At 42.2% G+C, this 16,867-nt stretch overlaps 1 protein-coding gene across 1 annotated transcript in view; it reads right to left on the minus strand.

Moving 5' to 3' along the window:
- The window catches only part of LOC133615659 (uncharacterized protein C16orf52 homolog B), a 57,283-nt gene that overhangs the window by 14,872 nt on the left and 25,544 nt on the right, over positions 1-16,867 (minus strand). The window contains exon 2 of the mRNA XM_061974412.2: positions 5,678-5,890. Within this exon, the coding sequence (XP_061830396.1) occupies positions 5,678-5,890 (213 nt within the window). The remainder of the gene's footprint in view (positions 1-5,677; positions 5,891-16,867) is intronic.

Here is a 16,867-nt window from a genome sequence, read left to right on the forward strand (position 1 = left end):
GCAAGTCGTGTCAAGTCAAAAGGCTCGAGTCCAAGTGAAGTCACAAGTCATTGATGTTAAAGTCTAAGTCGAGTTGCAAGTCTCTTTACAAAGTCATCAAATTCATGACTCGAGTCCAAGTCATGTGACTCGAGTCCACACCTCTGCTATTTACTGATACTATCACTATCCTGCCTCCACACTCTGCAGTGGAAACGCAATGCTGATCAATATTTACCAATAGCAATCATTTCATCACAAAGTGCCAAGAACCCCTTGGTGGAAACATAGTCGTGCAAATGTTCTTCGAATCTTAAGTATTGGTTTTGCTTCATGAAGTTTGGGCCACATCTCTGTCACTGCACAAAGTCGCTAACCAACCGGCTTGACTCGTGTCAGGAGGTTTGTTATTGTTAGGTGTGTATATCCCGGAAGGCTAAAAGAGTTATCTTCTTCTTGAGAGTAGTTTTGACGTGCGCTACCAACATCTACAGCAGGGGTCCTCAAGTACAAATCTTGAAGGTCCACAAATTTTTTTTTGAAACAGGCTGGGTCCGTTTATTATCGGTCAAGCTTATATAGTAGCAGGAGGTAGGTAGTTTAACATTTTCTTAAAATTAACAAAAATAAAATAAATATCCAATAAAATACATGAAATATTTTCTTTGAAACAAAAATAAATAAGAACTTTGAAAAAATGTGTCCTCTGCATTTGACCCATCCCTTGATCACCCCCTGGGAGGTGAGGGGAGCAGTGGGCAGCAGTGGCGCTGCGCCCGGGAATCATTTTTGGTGATTTAACCCCCAAGTCCAAGCCTTGATGCTGAGTGCCAAGCAGGGAAGAATGCTGGTATGAGCTTTTAAACATAACCCGTTAACTGCTGCCAATCAAATGGTGAATAAGATACTCTTTAGGGTTCATATGTTTGTAAATCTGACTGTGATGAAGTCAGTGCCTCACCAGCCATCAACCTCACCGCACATTACTGCTCTGTTGCTATTTGTTGTTGTGTCATAGATTTAACAAAAATCTTGCTTGATGTTTCATATGACTTTTTCAGCCTCGTGATTTCTTTTTTTCTTAGCTCTGAATCATGAGGAAATGTCTCTTCAAATTCGCGGTGCTCTTTCAGATAGTGACGTTTCAGATTTTCACTTTTCACCAGAGCAACAGTAGTGTTGCATAGTAGACACATTGGTCTGGTACTTGCAGTAGGTAGGATACATATTGCTCTGTCCATTCTTCCTTGAAACGTCGGTTTTCCCTGTCCACCTTTCTTTTACCAGCCTGAGCCAACTTGGAGCATGCCATTGTGATTTGATTCACATTCAGTGACTGACGAGTGAACAGTTAGCGAAGTAGCGATACGAGACAACTGTGTGCCTGCAGCGAAAGGTTCCATGCACTGTGCACTGCACATGTGTATGACCCAGGTGGTAACAGCCTATCAGCGCGTCGTTGTGATAGAGATGACAACCCATACCCCGGAATCAGCCAATCAGAGTGGCGTTCTCTCGCTCTCACTCCGTCTCTCTCTCTAAGAGAGAGAGAGAGAGAGAGAGAGAGAGAGAGACGGAGTGAGTGAGACACGAGAAGTGTAAACGAAACGTGGAGATATTTGACTAAAAACAACATCGCTAGCGATAACTCACAGATGAATACAATTATTATATTTTTTTATAATAATTATAATTATAATAATAATAAAAAATATATATATATATTTTTTAAATTTTTTTTTTACTATAATTCGTGCTGGGTCCGGACGGACACGTCGCTGGGTCCGGACATGGACCGCGGTCCGCCTGTTGAGGATCCCTGATCTACAGGAATGAAGTAACGAATGTACTGTGTAAGTCAAGTGGTGGATATGAGTCAGTGGGCACAGTGTGAGCTCCTCTATCATTGGCTTTAGCGTACTGTGTGAAAACAACCTTCCTAAAATAGCTTCGTCCGAATCTTAAATTTTCTGACAAATGTGTTTGAACGTGTTGTCGAGATTGCATTGATTTGATTGTCCAACCTTTAAATACAAACATCCTTGCCTTCATTTCGTCTGCTTTGGTCTTGATGAATTGACTTGATTAAAGATGAGAATTGAATTATATATTTATTCTTATCGTCATACCGTTCAATTTCTCCTACTTGGTAGCTGAGAGGTGTGATGTCCAGAATCACAGCAATTGAGCAATCCTGGAAGGACAAACATTTACCTTCTCGTCATTGAATCCTAAAATAGAATGTTGATTCAGTTTGTTGGAACACTATCTTGGTCCTTTTTATATAACGAAAATATTGCACCCGTAGTATTTTCCCTGTTTGAACCACTAATCATTACAATGCCATACCTGCCAACTTTTGAAATCAGAAAAACCTAGTAGCCAGGGTCCAGGGGCCGCAGGCCCCGGTAGGTCCAGGACAAAGTCCTGGTGGGGGGTTCCTTCGCCCCCCGACGCAAAATGATTATTAGCATTCAGACAGGTTAAAATGTTGCTAAAACCATCACTTTTCTATCAGTCACAGTGACTTTTCAAAACAAAAATATTACAGCAAAAATCATATGGGTTGATTGACATGTTTATTCTGTAAGCTAACTTCAATAGTTTGAAATTATTTTGACAGTTAATGCCAGTTATCCTGTCAACCTTTCACAGGACTTCAATTTGTTAATTGAAAGTATAAACACTTTTTACAGTAAACAAATGGTAAAACAGTACTAAACAATTCCATTAAAAAAAAAAATTGGTGTCATTATTAACTTTCTGTCCAAGCTTGTATAATCTACTGCCTTGTTCAATTGTAAAAAATATTCTGTGCCTAAAATTCACATTTCTTTCACAATTATCATACTGTAAACATGGTAAGCTAACTTCATTAAAATTAATAGTCCTGTCAATAGCATGGAATTACAATTCAAATGTAGTTTTTTTGTGAGCCTTTCAAAAGAATTCAAAATATGAAAAATTAATGAAAATGAATTGAAGCCATCAGACACTTGAAAAGTGGCACATCACATCTCTAATGTAATCATTTGAACTTTTCAACAGAAATAGCACTGCAAAAATATTAAGGACATACTTCTGTATTTTGGTAGTTATGCTGTCAACATTTAACAAGATTTCTTCAACTTGGACTTGAAAGCATAAATAGTATAAACACTTTTAACAGTATAACAGTACTAAACAATTCCAATAGATAACATTGGTGTCATTACCTTTTTGTTTGCTCAATTATTGCCTCCGTAAATAAAACTTCGGCATTTATCACAACCAAAGAATCTGTTTGGGAGACGAAAAACGTTGAAAGTTTTCCACTTGTATCGCTAGCAACGGCATTAGACTTGTGTTTTTTTTTTGTCCCGACGTGGTCTTTTACATCGCTAATTCCTCCGTGTCCGATCGAAAAATCTTGTCTGCGCAAGGTGCAATTCGCGTAGTTTTCACCCTTTTTGGAACGGATAATTATTCCTGGATAGGCTTTTGAATATTCTTCACGGAATGACTGCAGCTTTCTTTTCGGTTCAAGACTCGTATGCGATTTTTCTCCGGCTGATTCCATGATCTTTCGCTCGTTTGGAAACAATGGCAACTGGTGCCTCGTGCTTGGCAGCGGTGCTATAAATAGCCTCGCGCGTGGCATTCGGAATGGCTCGATAGGAAGTTACGGGAAGCAGTGTCGACTGTCATTGTTGTTACGCGATTTCGTGGATAAAACTTTTTAAAAAATATTTTTTTTAATTAATGAAAAACCGTATTTTTTTATCACTGCAACCGTAACCCGGAATAGGTTGATGAAAACCGTACTAATTACGGGAAAAACGGAGTAGTTGGCAGGTATGCAATGCATTAACGCCGTAAGAAAACAAGTGTACCGTATTTTCCGCACCATAAGCCGCCCTGGGTTATAAGCCGCGCCTTCAATGAACGGCATATTTCAAAACTTTGTCCACCTATAAGCCGCCCCGTGTTATAAGCCGCATCTAACTGCGCTAAAGGAATGTCAAAAAAACAGTCAGATAGGTCAGTCAAACTTTAATAATATATTAAAAACCAGCGTGATGTGGGCGCGCATGGAGTCGTATATCAACATGGACGGAGCTGCGTGAAAAAAGCCACCCGGCCTCTTCGCGTAAACTTACCTTAACCACTCGCTCATCTTTTCTTCATCCATTCATCCCTTCGAGTTAGCTTTTATGATGACGCCGGCTGGAAAGGTCTCTTTTGGCAAGGTCTTCCTTTTGAATATCACCATGGGTGGAAGTTTCTGGCCATTAGCATGGCAAGCTAGAACCACAGTGAAGGATGACTTCTCATTCTCTGTGGTGCGAATATTCACCGTACGTGCTCCCGTTGTATCCACAGTGCGGTTCACAGGAATATCAAAAGTCAGTGGAACCTCGTCCATGTTGATAATGTTCTCTGGCCGGATCTTTTTTTCAGCTATCTTGTTTTTACAATATGCACGGAAAGTAGCCAGCTTTTCTTGAAAGTCTTTAGGCAGTTGCTGTGAAATAGTAGTCCGTGTGCGGATGGAGAGATTGCGTCTTTTCATGAACCGGAAACCTGTCGCTTAGTAGGAGCCATTTTGTGGTCTTTACAGATGTAAACACACAAAGGAAATGAAATGTAATATCCGCGCGCTTCTTCTTCTTCTACCGGGGCGGGTGGTTGCTTACAGTAGAAGAAGAAGCGCTTCCTGTTCTATGGGGGCGGGTGCTTACCTTGGCGGTTGCTTGCGTAGAAGAAGAAGCACTTCCTCTTCTACGGGGAAAAAAGATGGCGGCTGTTTACCGTAGTTGCGAGACCGAAACTTTATGAAAATGAATCTTAATATTAATCCATATATAAAGCGCACCGGGTTATAAGCCGCACTGTCAGCTTTTGAGTAAATTTGTGGTTTTTAGATGCGGCTAATAGTGCGGAAAATACGGTACTATTAATACACCTCCTTTCTAGTTTAACCACCAGCACATAGCAGAGAAGTGATCGCCATGGCAACAGCTTGCTTTCCCCCCCCCCCCCCCCCCCTCTGGGTGTGATGGTTTAACAATGGCTTGTAATGCCTTTAAACTTACCTGAGGGTGCAGATTTGTGCTTGCTGAACATAACGTTTGTCGAGCTGTCTGGTTATTGGTTTAAATATTCGCATTTAAAACATTAAAATGAGCTTTTTAGCTGCCATGTAAATCACAATGCTGTCAAGTGGGTGCTTGTCAAAAAATGCCATGCAAAGAAGTCCTCGTCATAAAAATGCAAAAGAGAATACAACGATGCATTGTTGCATCCGAGGCTTCATCCGTACAAGCCTGCTTCAGGCTGTCTCGTCCCTCAGCTCGAGCGACCAATTAAAGTCCATCCTCCCACACGCCGCCTTATGAAGGTGGCATTGACAAAACATGAGATGCGGTTTATGTAATTTAGAATTCTGTTTAAAAAAAAAAAGCAAAACAGAGCGGTTATGTTATTCATCTGCAGAAAGCACAATAAGTGACGCATACTGGAAAATATGGCGTAGCGCAATAAGTTCTGAAAACTCCCATAGGATGGGGATATCGTAAAGGAGCACGGACAGCTGTGTAAAGGTTGTGTCACGGTGCATTTACCCAGGCGGAGCAAAGTGGGAAAGGGTGGAGGAGGAGAGAGGGAGGGGGGAGTAGCTGAAGTCAAAGTGAATGCACTCCTTGTGGAGCTCACTTACTGCCGGTAAAGGCAATCCAGCGGGCGTATTTGGTGGCTTCTCGACGCCAGTGCGATGCCACGAGGAGTCCGCAGGTGACGGTGAGGGAGATGATGCCCATGATGATAAAGAAAAGCGTGGTGACCCACTCAGGGGGCAGCCGTGGCGGGATGCAGGTCCGGTCTCGTCCGTGGATGGTCTGACATTGCCGAACTAGACCAACTGTTAGAGCACCTGAATAGAGGAAGTACATATTTTATTAAACACGTAATAATAATAATAGTATTTATTAGGGGTGTAACGGTACGTGTATTTGTATTGAACCGTTTCGGTACGGGGATTCCGGTTCGGTTCGGGGGTGTACCGAACGAGTTTCCACACGGACATATTCTCTCTGACGGACATCTACACCTCCCGCTGCCTCAACAGAGCCAGTGCCATCATCAAGGACAGCACCCACCCTGGCTCTGACCTGTTCCACCTGCTGCCCTCTGGGAAGCGCTACAGGTGCATTAAAACCAAAACAAACAGGCTAAAGAACAGCTTCTTCCCCAGGGCCATAACCATCCTGAACGGACTGCCCCATTGTCCCTCATAACTGCCTTCTCTTCGGTGCAATAACCCATTCCACCAACCACCCTGTTTTTGTTTTGGTTTTTTTCATGTATATATTCATTTCACACCATATTCATTGCACTTCTACATTTTTTATATTTTTATATATTTGCACATTGTTTTTCTAGCATGCACACATCGCACTGTATGGAATGGCCTCAATCTCGTTACCTTGCGTAATGACAATAAAGCTGATTCTGATTCTGATTCTGATTCTGAAGTAGCGTAACGCACGTTGTGTAAACAATGCACACCGAGGCACAACACACGGCATGCTAGCAGCTAACGGGCTAGGATAGACTGACCATACGTCCTCTTTTGCGGAGCTGTCAGGGCTGGAGTTTCTTAAATGCCTCAAATGTCCGGCATTTTGAGTTGGGGTTGCGTGTATTTTCAATGTACGTTCAGGGTTAAGAAGGGGTTAAAAACAAAACAAACAGCAGCATTGGTGAGGGAGGGGCAGAGACAGAGAGAGAGAGAGAGAGTTATGATAAACGCGCATGCGTCGCCAGGCTCTGCTTTTTATCCATAGATTTATCACATTTAGTTTTTTATTATCTATAGCAGGGGTGTCAAAAGTGTGCCCCGGAGGCCATTTTCTTTTTTTGTGAAGAAATGTATAGAATTAAGTTCATGAATCCAGATGGATCTCTATTACAATCCCCAAAGAGGGCACTTTAAGTTGATGATTACTTCTATGTGTAGAAATCTTTATTTATAATTGAATCACTTGTTTATTTTTCAACAAGTTTTTAGTTATTTGTATATATTTTTTTCCAAATAGTTCAAGAAAGACCACTACAAATGAGCAATATTTTGCACTGTTATACAATTTAATAAATCAGAAACTGATGACATAGTGCTGTATTTTACTTCTGTATCTCTTTTTTTCAACCAAAAATGCTGTGCTCTGATTAGGGGGTACTTGAATTAAAAAAATGTTCACAGGGGGTACATCACTGAAAAAAGGTTGAGAACCACTGGTCTAGGGTGTACCCCGCCTTGGGATAGGGCCCCCGAGAGGGACAATCAGTAGAAAATGGATGGATAAATATTTGATAAAAAAGTCAAAATTGTGGGCTAAAAAGATAAAAACTCGACATTATGAGATAAATGGTCTCAAAAATGAGACTAGGTCGAAATTGTGGGATAAAAAAAATCATGATTATGAGATGGAATGTCAAAATTATAAGATAACAATTCACATTAATGAGATAAAAAGTCCAAAATATAAGATAAAAGGTCAAAATTATGAGATAAATATTTGGATACTTGGCAACGTCTCTGATATCAGCATGATAATGTTAGCATGCTAATGTTTTATGGTAGCTTTTTAACTAGTTTTGTGAGTTTAAAACGTAAACATTATGGTTTTTGACACTCGGTGCTGTCAAGCAAGTATTTGGATACTCTCCACCATCTTGTTACTATGCTATTGTCTCTTATGTTAGCATGGCAACGTTAGCATGCAAATGTTTTATGCTCGGTTTTTTTTGCTAATTTTGTATGTTTAAACCTAAAAATCATGGATTTGGATATTTGACGCCATCTTAGACGTATGCCAACTTCGACCCCGGTTAGAGGTTCAGGGGACAGAAAGCAGGCCCATCAAAATTTCCGCGGGAATTTTCTAGTTTGTATTCTTACATAGACTGACCATACGTCCTCTTTTCACCGGACATGTCCTCTTTTTGCGGAGCTGTCAGGGCTGGAGTTTCTTAAATGCCTCAAATGTCCGGCATTTTGAGTTGGGGTTGCGTGTATTTTCAATGTACGTTCAGGGTTAAGAAGGGGTTAAAAACAAAACAAACAGCAGCATTGGTGAGGGAGGGGCAGAGACAGAGAGAGAGAGAGAGTTATGATAAACGCGCATGCGTCACCAGGCTCTGCTTTTTATCCATAGATTTATCACATTTAGTTTTTTATTATCTATAGCAGGGGTGTCAAAAGTGTGCCCCGGAGGCCATTTGCGGCCCACAGCTAATGTTTTAAAGGCCCACGGCACATACTAAAAATACTATTAAAATAAACAACAACATAACAAAAGTGAAATAAAAAAGGTTAAATGTAATTTAGAAAAAGTTGCAATGTTGACTAATAAAACAAAGCTGTTTTTTGTTCTTTCAAACTGTCATTGCTCCATACTTGCCAACCTTGAGACCTCCGATTTCGGGAGGTGGGGGGAGGGGGTGGGGGTGGTCGGGGTGGGACGGGGGCGTGGTTGGGGGCGTGGCTAAAAGGGGAGGAGTATATTTACAGCTCGAATTCACCAAGTCAAGTATTTCATATATATATATAGGTTGATTGGCAACACTAAATTGGCCCTAGTGTGTGAATGTGAGTGTGAATGTTGTCTGTCTATCTGTGTTGGCCCTGCGATGAGGTGGCGACTTGTCCAGGGTGTACCCCGCCTTCCGCCCGAGTGCAGCTGAGATAGGCTCCAGCGCCCCCCGCGACCCCAAAGGGAATAAGCGGTAGTAAATGGATGGATGGATGGATATATATATATATATATATATATATATATATATATATATAAGAAATACTTGACGTTCAGTGAATTCTAGCTATATATATATATATATATATATGTATATATATATATATATATATATATATATATATTTTATTATATATATATATAAATAAAATAAATACTTGAATTTCAGTGTTCATTTATTTACATATATACACACACACATATGCACTAGATGGCAGTATTGTCCTGTTTAAGAATGTCACAACATTGCTGTTTACGGCAGACGAACTGCTTTACGGTAGACAAAAAAGTGACTGCTGTTGTTGTGTGTTGTTGCCACGCTGGGAGGACGTTAATGAAACTGCCTAACAATAAACCCACATAAGAAACCAAGAACTCGCCCTCCATCATTCTATAGTTATAACGTGATTGGGCAGATATGCTTTTTTATATAGTGGAGGACCTGAGTCCGCCTGAATTTCGGGAGATTTTCGGGAGAAAATTTGTCCCGGGAGGTTTTCGGGAGAGGCGCTGAATTTCGGGAGTCTCCCGGAAAATCCGGGAGGGTTGGCAAGTATGCATTGCTCAAAACATAATATTGAATCAAAATCAATGTTATTATGAATTATTGACCTATCCAAGGTTCCCATTACTTCACATCAAATATTCCACTAAGAAAAATATTTTTGGTGGAAGATTTTGCAAATTTGGTAAATAAATAAGCCAAAAATGTATATTTTGTTGTTTTCTTACTGTACCGAAAATGAACCGAACCGTGACCTCTAAACCGAGGTACGTACCGAACGGAAATTTTTGTGTACCGTTACACTCCTAGCATTTATACAAACACCTTAAAACAGTGGTTCTTAACCTTGTTGGAGGTACCGAACCCCAGCAGTTTCATATGCACATTCACCCAACCCTTCTTTAGTGAAAAATAAAATGTTGTTTTTTTTCAAATTCAAGACAAATTATATGTTTTTGGTAACACTTTAGTATGGGGAACATATTCTAAGTAACAAAGACTTAATTTAGAGTTTTTTGGACACTAGGGGAACATATTCTAAGTACCGTATTTTCCGCACTATAAGGCGCACCTAAAAACCACAAATTTTCTCAAAAGCTGACAGTGCGCCTTATAACCCGGTGCGCTTTATATATGGATAAATATTAAGATTCATTTTCATAAAGTTTCGGTCTCGCAACTTCGGTAAACAGCCGCCATCTTTTTTCCCCGTAGAACAGGAAGCGCTTCTTCTTCTACGCAAGCAACCGCCAAGGTAAGCACCCGCCCCCATAGAACAGGAAGCGCTTCTTCTTCTACTGTAAGCAACCACCCGCCCGCGTAGAAGAAGAAAAAGCGCGCGGATATCACCGTACGTTTCATTTCCTTTGTGTGTTTACATCTGTAAAGACCACAAAATGGCTCCTACTAAGCGACAAGGATCCGGTTCATGAAAAGACGCAATCTCTCCATCCGCACACGGATTACTATTTCACAGCAACTGATATTCCTGTGAACCGCACTGTGGATACAACGGGAGCACGTACGGTGAATATTCGCACCACAGGGAATGAGAAGTCATCCTTCACTGTGGTTCTCGCTTGCCATGCTAATGGCCAGAAACTTCCACCCATGGTGATATTCAAAAGGAAGACCTTGCCAAAAGAGACCTTTCCAGCCGGCGTCATCATAAAAGCTAACTCGAAGGGATGGATGAAGAAAAGATGAGCGAGTGGTTAAGGTAAGTTTAAGTTTACGCGAAGAGGCCGGGTGGCTTTTTTCACGCAGCTCTGTCCATGTTGATATACGTATGTTTGTGATTGCACATTTGCGTACATTTTGGGAGTGAACAGAGTTGTTAGAACGCTGGTTTTTAATATATTATTAAAGTTTGACTGACCTATCTGACTGTTTTTTTGACATTCCTTTAGCGCAGTTAGATGCGGCTTACAACACGGGGCGGCTTATAGGTGGACAAAGTTTTGAAATATGCCGTTCATTGAAGGCGCGGCTTATAACCCAGGGCGCCTTATGGTGCGGAAAATACAGTAACAAAGACTTAATTTAGAGTTATTTGGTTAGGGTCAGGGTTAGAGGTTTAGGGTTATAATAAGGCCATGCCAAATAAGGCATTAATAAGTACTAGTTAAGAGCCAATATGTTACTAATTTGCATGTTAATAAGCAGCTAATTAATGCTGAATATGTTCCCCATACTAAAGTGTTACCATGTTTTTTTACTGGTGCACAAAATGAAGCGTGCATGAACATCACCTTGTTCAAAGAACAAAACCAACACAGTGCATAAACTCACAACAAATGACACACCTGCAAATCAGTCTGACTTCTGCTGTTGCATTATCCGTAATACACAGATCGGGAGAAGTTTTTATTTACACGATGAGTCGGGTGTGTCTTGACCTCCTCCGAACCTCTGAGCCCGACTCACCGAACCCCTATGGTTCCATCGAACCCAGGTTAAGAACCACTGCCTTAAAAGCCTAAAATCTATGTCTAAAAAAAAATGACATGATCCTTAAAGGGAATTCCAAAGTGCAGCTGCTCTGCTTGCAATAATGCCCAGAAGGAATGCAAAGCCATCTTTAATTTGCCACAGATACTGTGTCCACTCAGGGGTGAATGTTGTTTCTCCACTCCAATTATAGCAGCCAAAGACACATTCAATTGCTCTTCTATACAGGCCTGGGCCAACACCTCATTTTCCATCCATCCATCCATCTTCTTCCGCTTATCCGAGGTCGGGTCGCGGGGGCAGCAGCCTAAGCAGGGGCTTCCCTCTCCCCAGCCACTTCGTCCAGCTCCTCCCTGGGGATCCCGAGGCGTTCCCAGGCCAGCCGGGAGACATAATCTTCCCAACGTGTCCTGGGTCTTCCCCGTGGCCTCCTACCGGTCGGGCGTGCCCTAAACACCTCCCGAGGGAGGTGATCGGGTGGCATCCTGACCAGATGCCCGAACCACCTCATCTGGCTCCTCTCCATGTGGAGGAGCAGCGGCTTTACTTTGAGCTCCCCCCGGATGACAGAGCTTCTCACCCTATCTCTAAGGGAGAGTCCCGCCACCCGGCGGAGGAAACTCATTTGGGCCGCTTGTACCCGTGATCTTGTCCTTTCGGTCATAACCCAAAGCTCATGACCATAGGTGAGGATGGGAACGTAGATCGACCGGTAAATTGAGAGCTTTGCCTTCCGGCTCAGCTCCTTCTTCACCACAACGGATCGATACAGCGTCCGCAATACTGAAGACGCCGCACCGATCCGCCTGTCGATCTCACCATCCACTCTTCCCTCACTCGTGAACAAGACTCCGAGGTACTTGAACTCCTCCACTTGGGGCAGAATCTCCTCCCCAACCCGAAGATGGCATTCCACCCTTTTCCGGGCGAGAACCATGGACTCGGACTTGGAGGTGCTGATTCTCATACCAGTCGCTTCACACTCGGCTGCGAACCGATCCAGCGAGAGCTGAAGATCCTGGCCAGATGAAGCCATCAGGACCACATCATCTGCAAAAAGCAGAGACCTAATCCTGCAGCCACCAAACCGGATCCCCTCAACGCCTTGACTGCGCCTAGAAATTCTGTCCATAAAAGTTATGAACAGAATGGGTGACAAAGGGCAGCCTTGGCGGAGTCCAACCCTCACTGGAAACGTGTCCGACTTACTGCCGGCAATGCGGACCAAGCTCTGACACTGATCATACAGGGAGCGGACCGCCAAAATCAGACAGTCCGATACCCCATACTCTCTGAGCACTCCCCACAGGACTTCCCGAGGGACACGGTCCAATGCCTTCTCCAAGTCCACAAAGCACATGTAGACTGGTTGGGCAAACTCCCATGCACCCTCAAGGACCCTGCCGAGAGTATAGAGCTGGTCCACAGTTCCACGACCAGGACGAAAACCACACTGTTCCTCCTGAATCCGAAGTTCGACTATCCGGCGTAGCCTCCTCTCCAGTACACCTGAATAGACCTTACCGGGAAGGCTGAGGAGTGTGATCCCACGATAGTTAGAACACACCCTCCGGTTCCCCTTCTTAAAGAGAGGAACCATCACCACGGTCTGCCAATCCAGAGGTACCGCCCCCGATGTCCACGCGATGCTGCAGAGTCTTGTCACCTCATTTTGATCAATGCTATATTGGCCTACAAATTAAAACCAATAGACAATATTATTGTTGAGACCAAATCAACCACTGCATGTATATCCTTTCAAATGCAATAAACTTGTATTTCTGGAATATTTTAACACTGTAAACAAAATGTAAACGTTTAAACCTCCCAAGTTAAATAAAACAAACAAAAACAGCGTCGTCTCTTGGCAAAATTTTGCACTTGGATAAAATCACAACCACAAGCTGTCAGGCTTGGACGGAGGAAGGCACTCAGATGCAGAGAAGTGATTCCAAATAAAGCTTTTATTTTGAAATACTCTTTAAGCCTCCAGAGCCGAGTAAATTCAATAACTATGAAATACAAAAAATACTATCGACAAAAATGTTCCAAAAGGGAAAAACCGAAAATCACTCCAAAAAAAGGAGGAATACAAAAATAAGGACGATATAATTAGCACCGTAACTGTTATCAAAAACTTTAACAAAAAACGCTCCAAACAGGAGGAAGAAAATAAAGACTATAAAACTTAACTACTCTTAATCAATATAAACAAAAAATCACTCAACAAACTTTGAGGAAAAAATCTTTTAGGAAAAATAATAACTCACCACTGCGGTAGAAAAAGGTAGGAAAACAAAAGTCGCTCTGAGGGAGGAAAAAAGTCAATTCAAAATTACAGCGTGGAATATTCTGGGAGCAAGGACATAGACGTGAGACAAGGCAAGGCATGGGCATGAACAGGGACATGGAACGCAAGACAGGCACGAAAGCTCGAGACAATCTGGCACAGAACAAGGGGAGGCTTGGGTTTATAAAGAACACGAGGGTAATGGGAAACAGGTGGAAACAATCAAGGGTCAGGAATGACGTCAGACTGGTGACACAAGAGGAAGGACCCGTGATCTGAAACAAGAGGAGTTGCTTTTCAAAATAAAACATGTAAATCACAAGACAGAAAACACCAAGACAAGACTTCCCTCACCGCGGTGTGACACAAGCAAAACAATGGGTTCTGTCTCTGTTAAGGAGGGGCTGAAACAACATCCCGGACACAACAGGAACATTCCTACCATCAACAGTCAAAGCCTGACTAAGTACTGATATTCATACCACAAACTGGGCATAATCGATTAAAACATGTATGCAAAGTTCAAGATTGGCCCATCGGAACATTGCCCAAGTCAGACAAGAAGCATGACAACAGGAATGCCCCTAAGAACAATTGTTTGGCCACAACTAGGGATGTCCCGAACCAGGTTTTTGCACTTCCGATCCGATACCGATATTGTTTTTGCATTTCCCATCCGATACCGATACTGGCCTATCCGAGCATGTATTAAAGTTTAAAGTTATTTAGCCTACTTAGTTGTCAGAATCATGTTGAAAAGGGTTTTAGTACTCTTGATAACAACTAGCCAGCTGAATTAGGGGAGTTTGAATAATACACAATGGTTGGTAACAAGAAACTGACCTGTTTATTCAAGGATAAACACAAAATAGACAAAATTATACATGACAAACAGAAATGGCATCATTGAACTAGGGCTGGGCGATATGGCCTTTTTTTAATATTGAGATATTTTAAGGCCATATTGCGATACACGATATATATCTCGATATTTTGCCTTAGCCTTGAATGAACACTTGATGCATATACCGTATTTTCCGCACCATAAGCCGCCCTGGGTTATAAGCCGCGCCTTCAATGAACGGCATATTTCAAAACTTTGTCCACCTATAAGCCGCCCCGTGTTATAAGCCGCATCTAACTGCGCTAAAGGAATGTCAAAAAAACAGTCAGATAGGTCAGTCAAACTTTAATAATATATTAAAAACCAGCGTGATGTGGGCGCGCATGGAGTCGTATATCAACATGGACGGAGCTGCGTGAAAAAAGCCACCCGGCCTCTTCGCGTAAACTTCCCTTAACCACTCGCTCATCTTTTCTTCATCCATCCATCCCTTCGAGTTAGCTTTTATGATGACGCCGGCTGGAAAGGTCTCTTTTGGCAAGGTCTTCCTTTTGAATATCACCATGGGTGGAAGTTTCTGGCCATTAGCATGGCAAGCTAGAACCACAGTGAAGGATGACTTCTCATTCCCTGTGGTGCGAATATTCACCGTACGTGCTCCCGTTGTATCCACAGTGCGGTTCACAGGAATATCAAAAGTCAGTGGAACCTCGTCCATGTTGATAATGTTCTCTGGCCGGATCTTTTTTTCAGCTATCTTGTTTTTACAATATGCACGGAAAGTAGCCAGCTTTTCTTGAAAGTCTTTAGGCAGTTGCTGTGAAATAGTAATCCGTGTGCGGATGGAGAGATTGCGTCTTTTCATGAACCGGGAACCTGTCGCTTAGTAGGAGCCATTTTGTGGTCTTAACAGATGTAAACACACAAAAGAAATGAAACGTAATATCCGCGCGCTTCTTCTTCTTCTACAGGGGCGGGTGGTTGCTTACAGTAGAAGAAGAAGCGCTTCCTCTTCTATGGGGGCGGGTGCTTACCTTGGCGGTTGCTTGCGTAGAAGAAGAAGCGCTTCCGCTTCTACGGGGAAAAAAGATGGCGGCTGTTTACCGTAGTTGCGCGACCGCAACTTTATGAAAATGAATCTTAATATTAATCCATATATAAAGCGCACCGGGTTATAAGCCGCACTGTCAGCTTTTGAGTAAATTTATAGTGCGGAAAAATACGGTAATCACAGCAGTATGATGATTCTATGTGTTTTGATTGATTGATTGAGACTTTTATTAGTAGGTTGCACAGTGAAGTACATATTCCGTACAATTGACCACTAAATGGTAACACCCCAATAAGTTTTTCATCTTGTTTAAGTCGGGGTCCACTTAAATTGATTCATGATACAGATATATACTATCAGATATATACTATCATCATAATACAGTCATCACACAAGATAATCACATTGAATTATTTACATTATTTATAATCCAGGGTGTGGAGGGGGGGCGCCGGATGTAAGTGTCAAAAAGACAGCCAAAAGAGTTTGATATGAGAATAAATCTAAAGTTAAAATATAGGGTAGAAATGCACCCATTTGCAGGAAATGTAGTCTTGATTTTCCAAATGTTCTTTCAAGGCTTGCATGTCTACATTAAAACATTCTTCTTCATACTGCATTAATATATGCTACTTTTAAACTTTCATGCAGAGAAGGAAATCACAACTAAAAAAATCACAAATTTTTTCATACGGTGTTGATGTGGACATTTTTGCCTCGGCATTTTGATGGTGTGGACGTGTGGCACCGAATGGAGATAAGCGTCTCGACAGACGTCACAATATTTAAACAATGATGACGAAAACTGTTTTCTCTGTCGTGTCCGTGTGTCGAAAATTGTTATGCGCTTATTTTTTTTATTTGATTTTGGGCGTGGCATAGATTTGCTATGCGCAGAGGACGCTTAAACAGTGCGCAATTGCACAGGCGAGCACCTTAGAGGGAGCGTTGCTCGCACGGCTGCGCTAGCATCACAGCTAACGTTAGCCATGCTGCTACCTCTCTGCTCGGGGAGGACGTATATGTATGTGACGTATGACGTGACAGTATGTGACGTATGACGTGACAGTATGTGACGTGTGTAAGAAGGTGCGCTTGCTGTCTGTGAGAGGGAGACACAGAAAAGAGTGAGAAGAGCCTGTAGTGCAATGCCAGCAGCTAAAAGCTGTGGATGTGTTGAAGGTGTGCTGGAAAATGCGGAACGGAAATTACGGAGCAGCAGAAAAGTGGAATGTATTACCGTATTTTCCGCACCATTAGCCGCACCTAAAAACCACAAATTTACTCAAAAGCTGACAGTGCGGCTTTTAACCCGGTGCGCTTTATATATGGATAAATATTAAGATTCATTTTCATAAAGTTTCGATCTCGCAACTTAGGTAAACAGCCGCCATCTTTTTTCCCGGTAGAACAGGAAGCGCTTCTTCTTCTACGCAAGCAACCGCCAAGGTAAGCA

The sequence above is a fragment of the Nerophis lumbriciformis genome, linkage group LG22, assembly GCF_033978685.3.
Source record: "Nerophis lumbriciformis linkage group LG22, RoL_Nlum_v2.1, whole genome shotgun sequence".
Lineage (NCBI taxonomy): Eukaryota > Metazoa > Chordata > Actinopteri > Syngnathiformes > Syngnathidae > Nerophis > Nerophis lumbriciformis.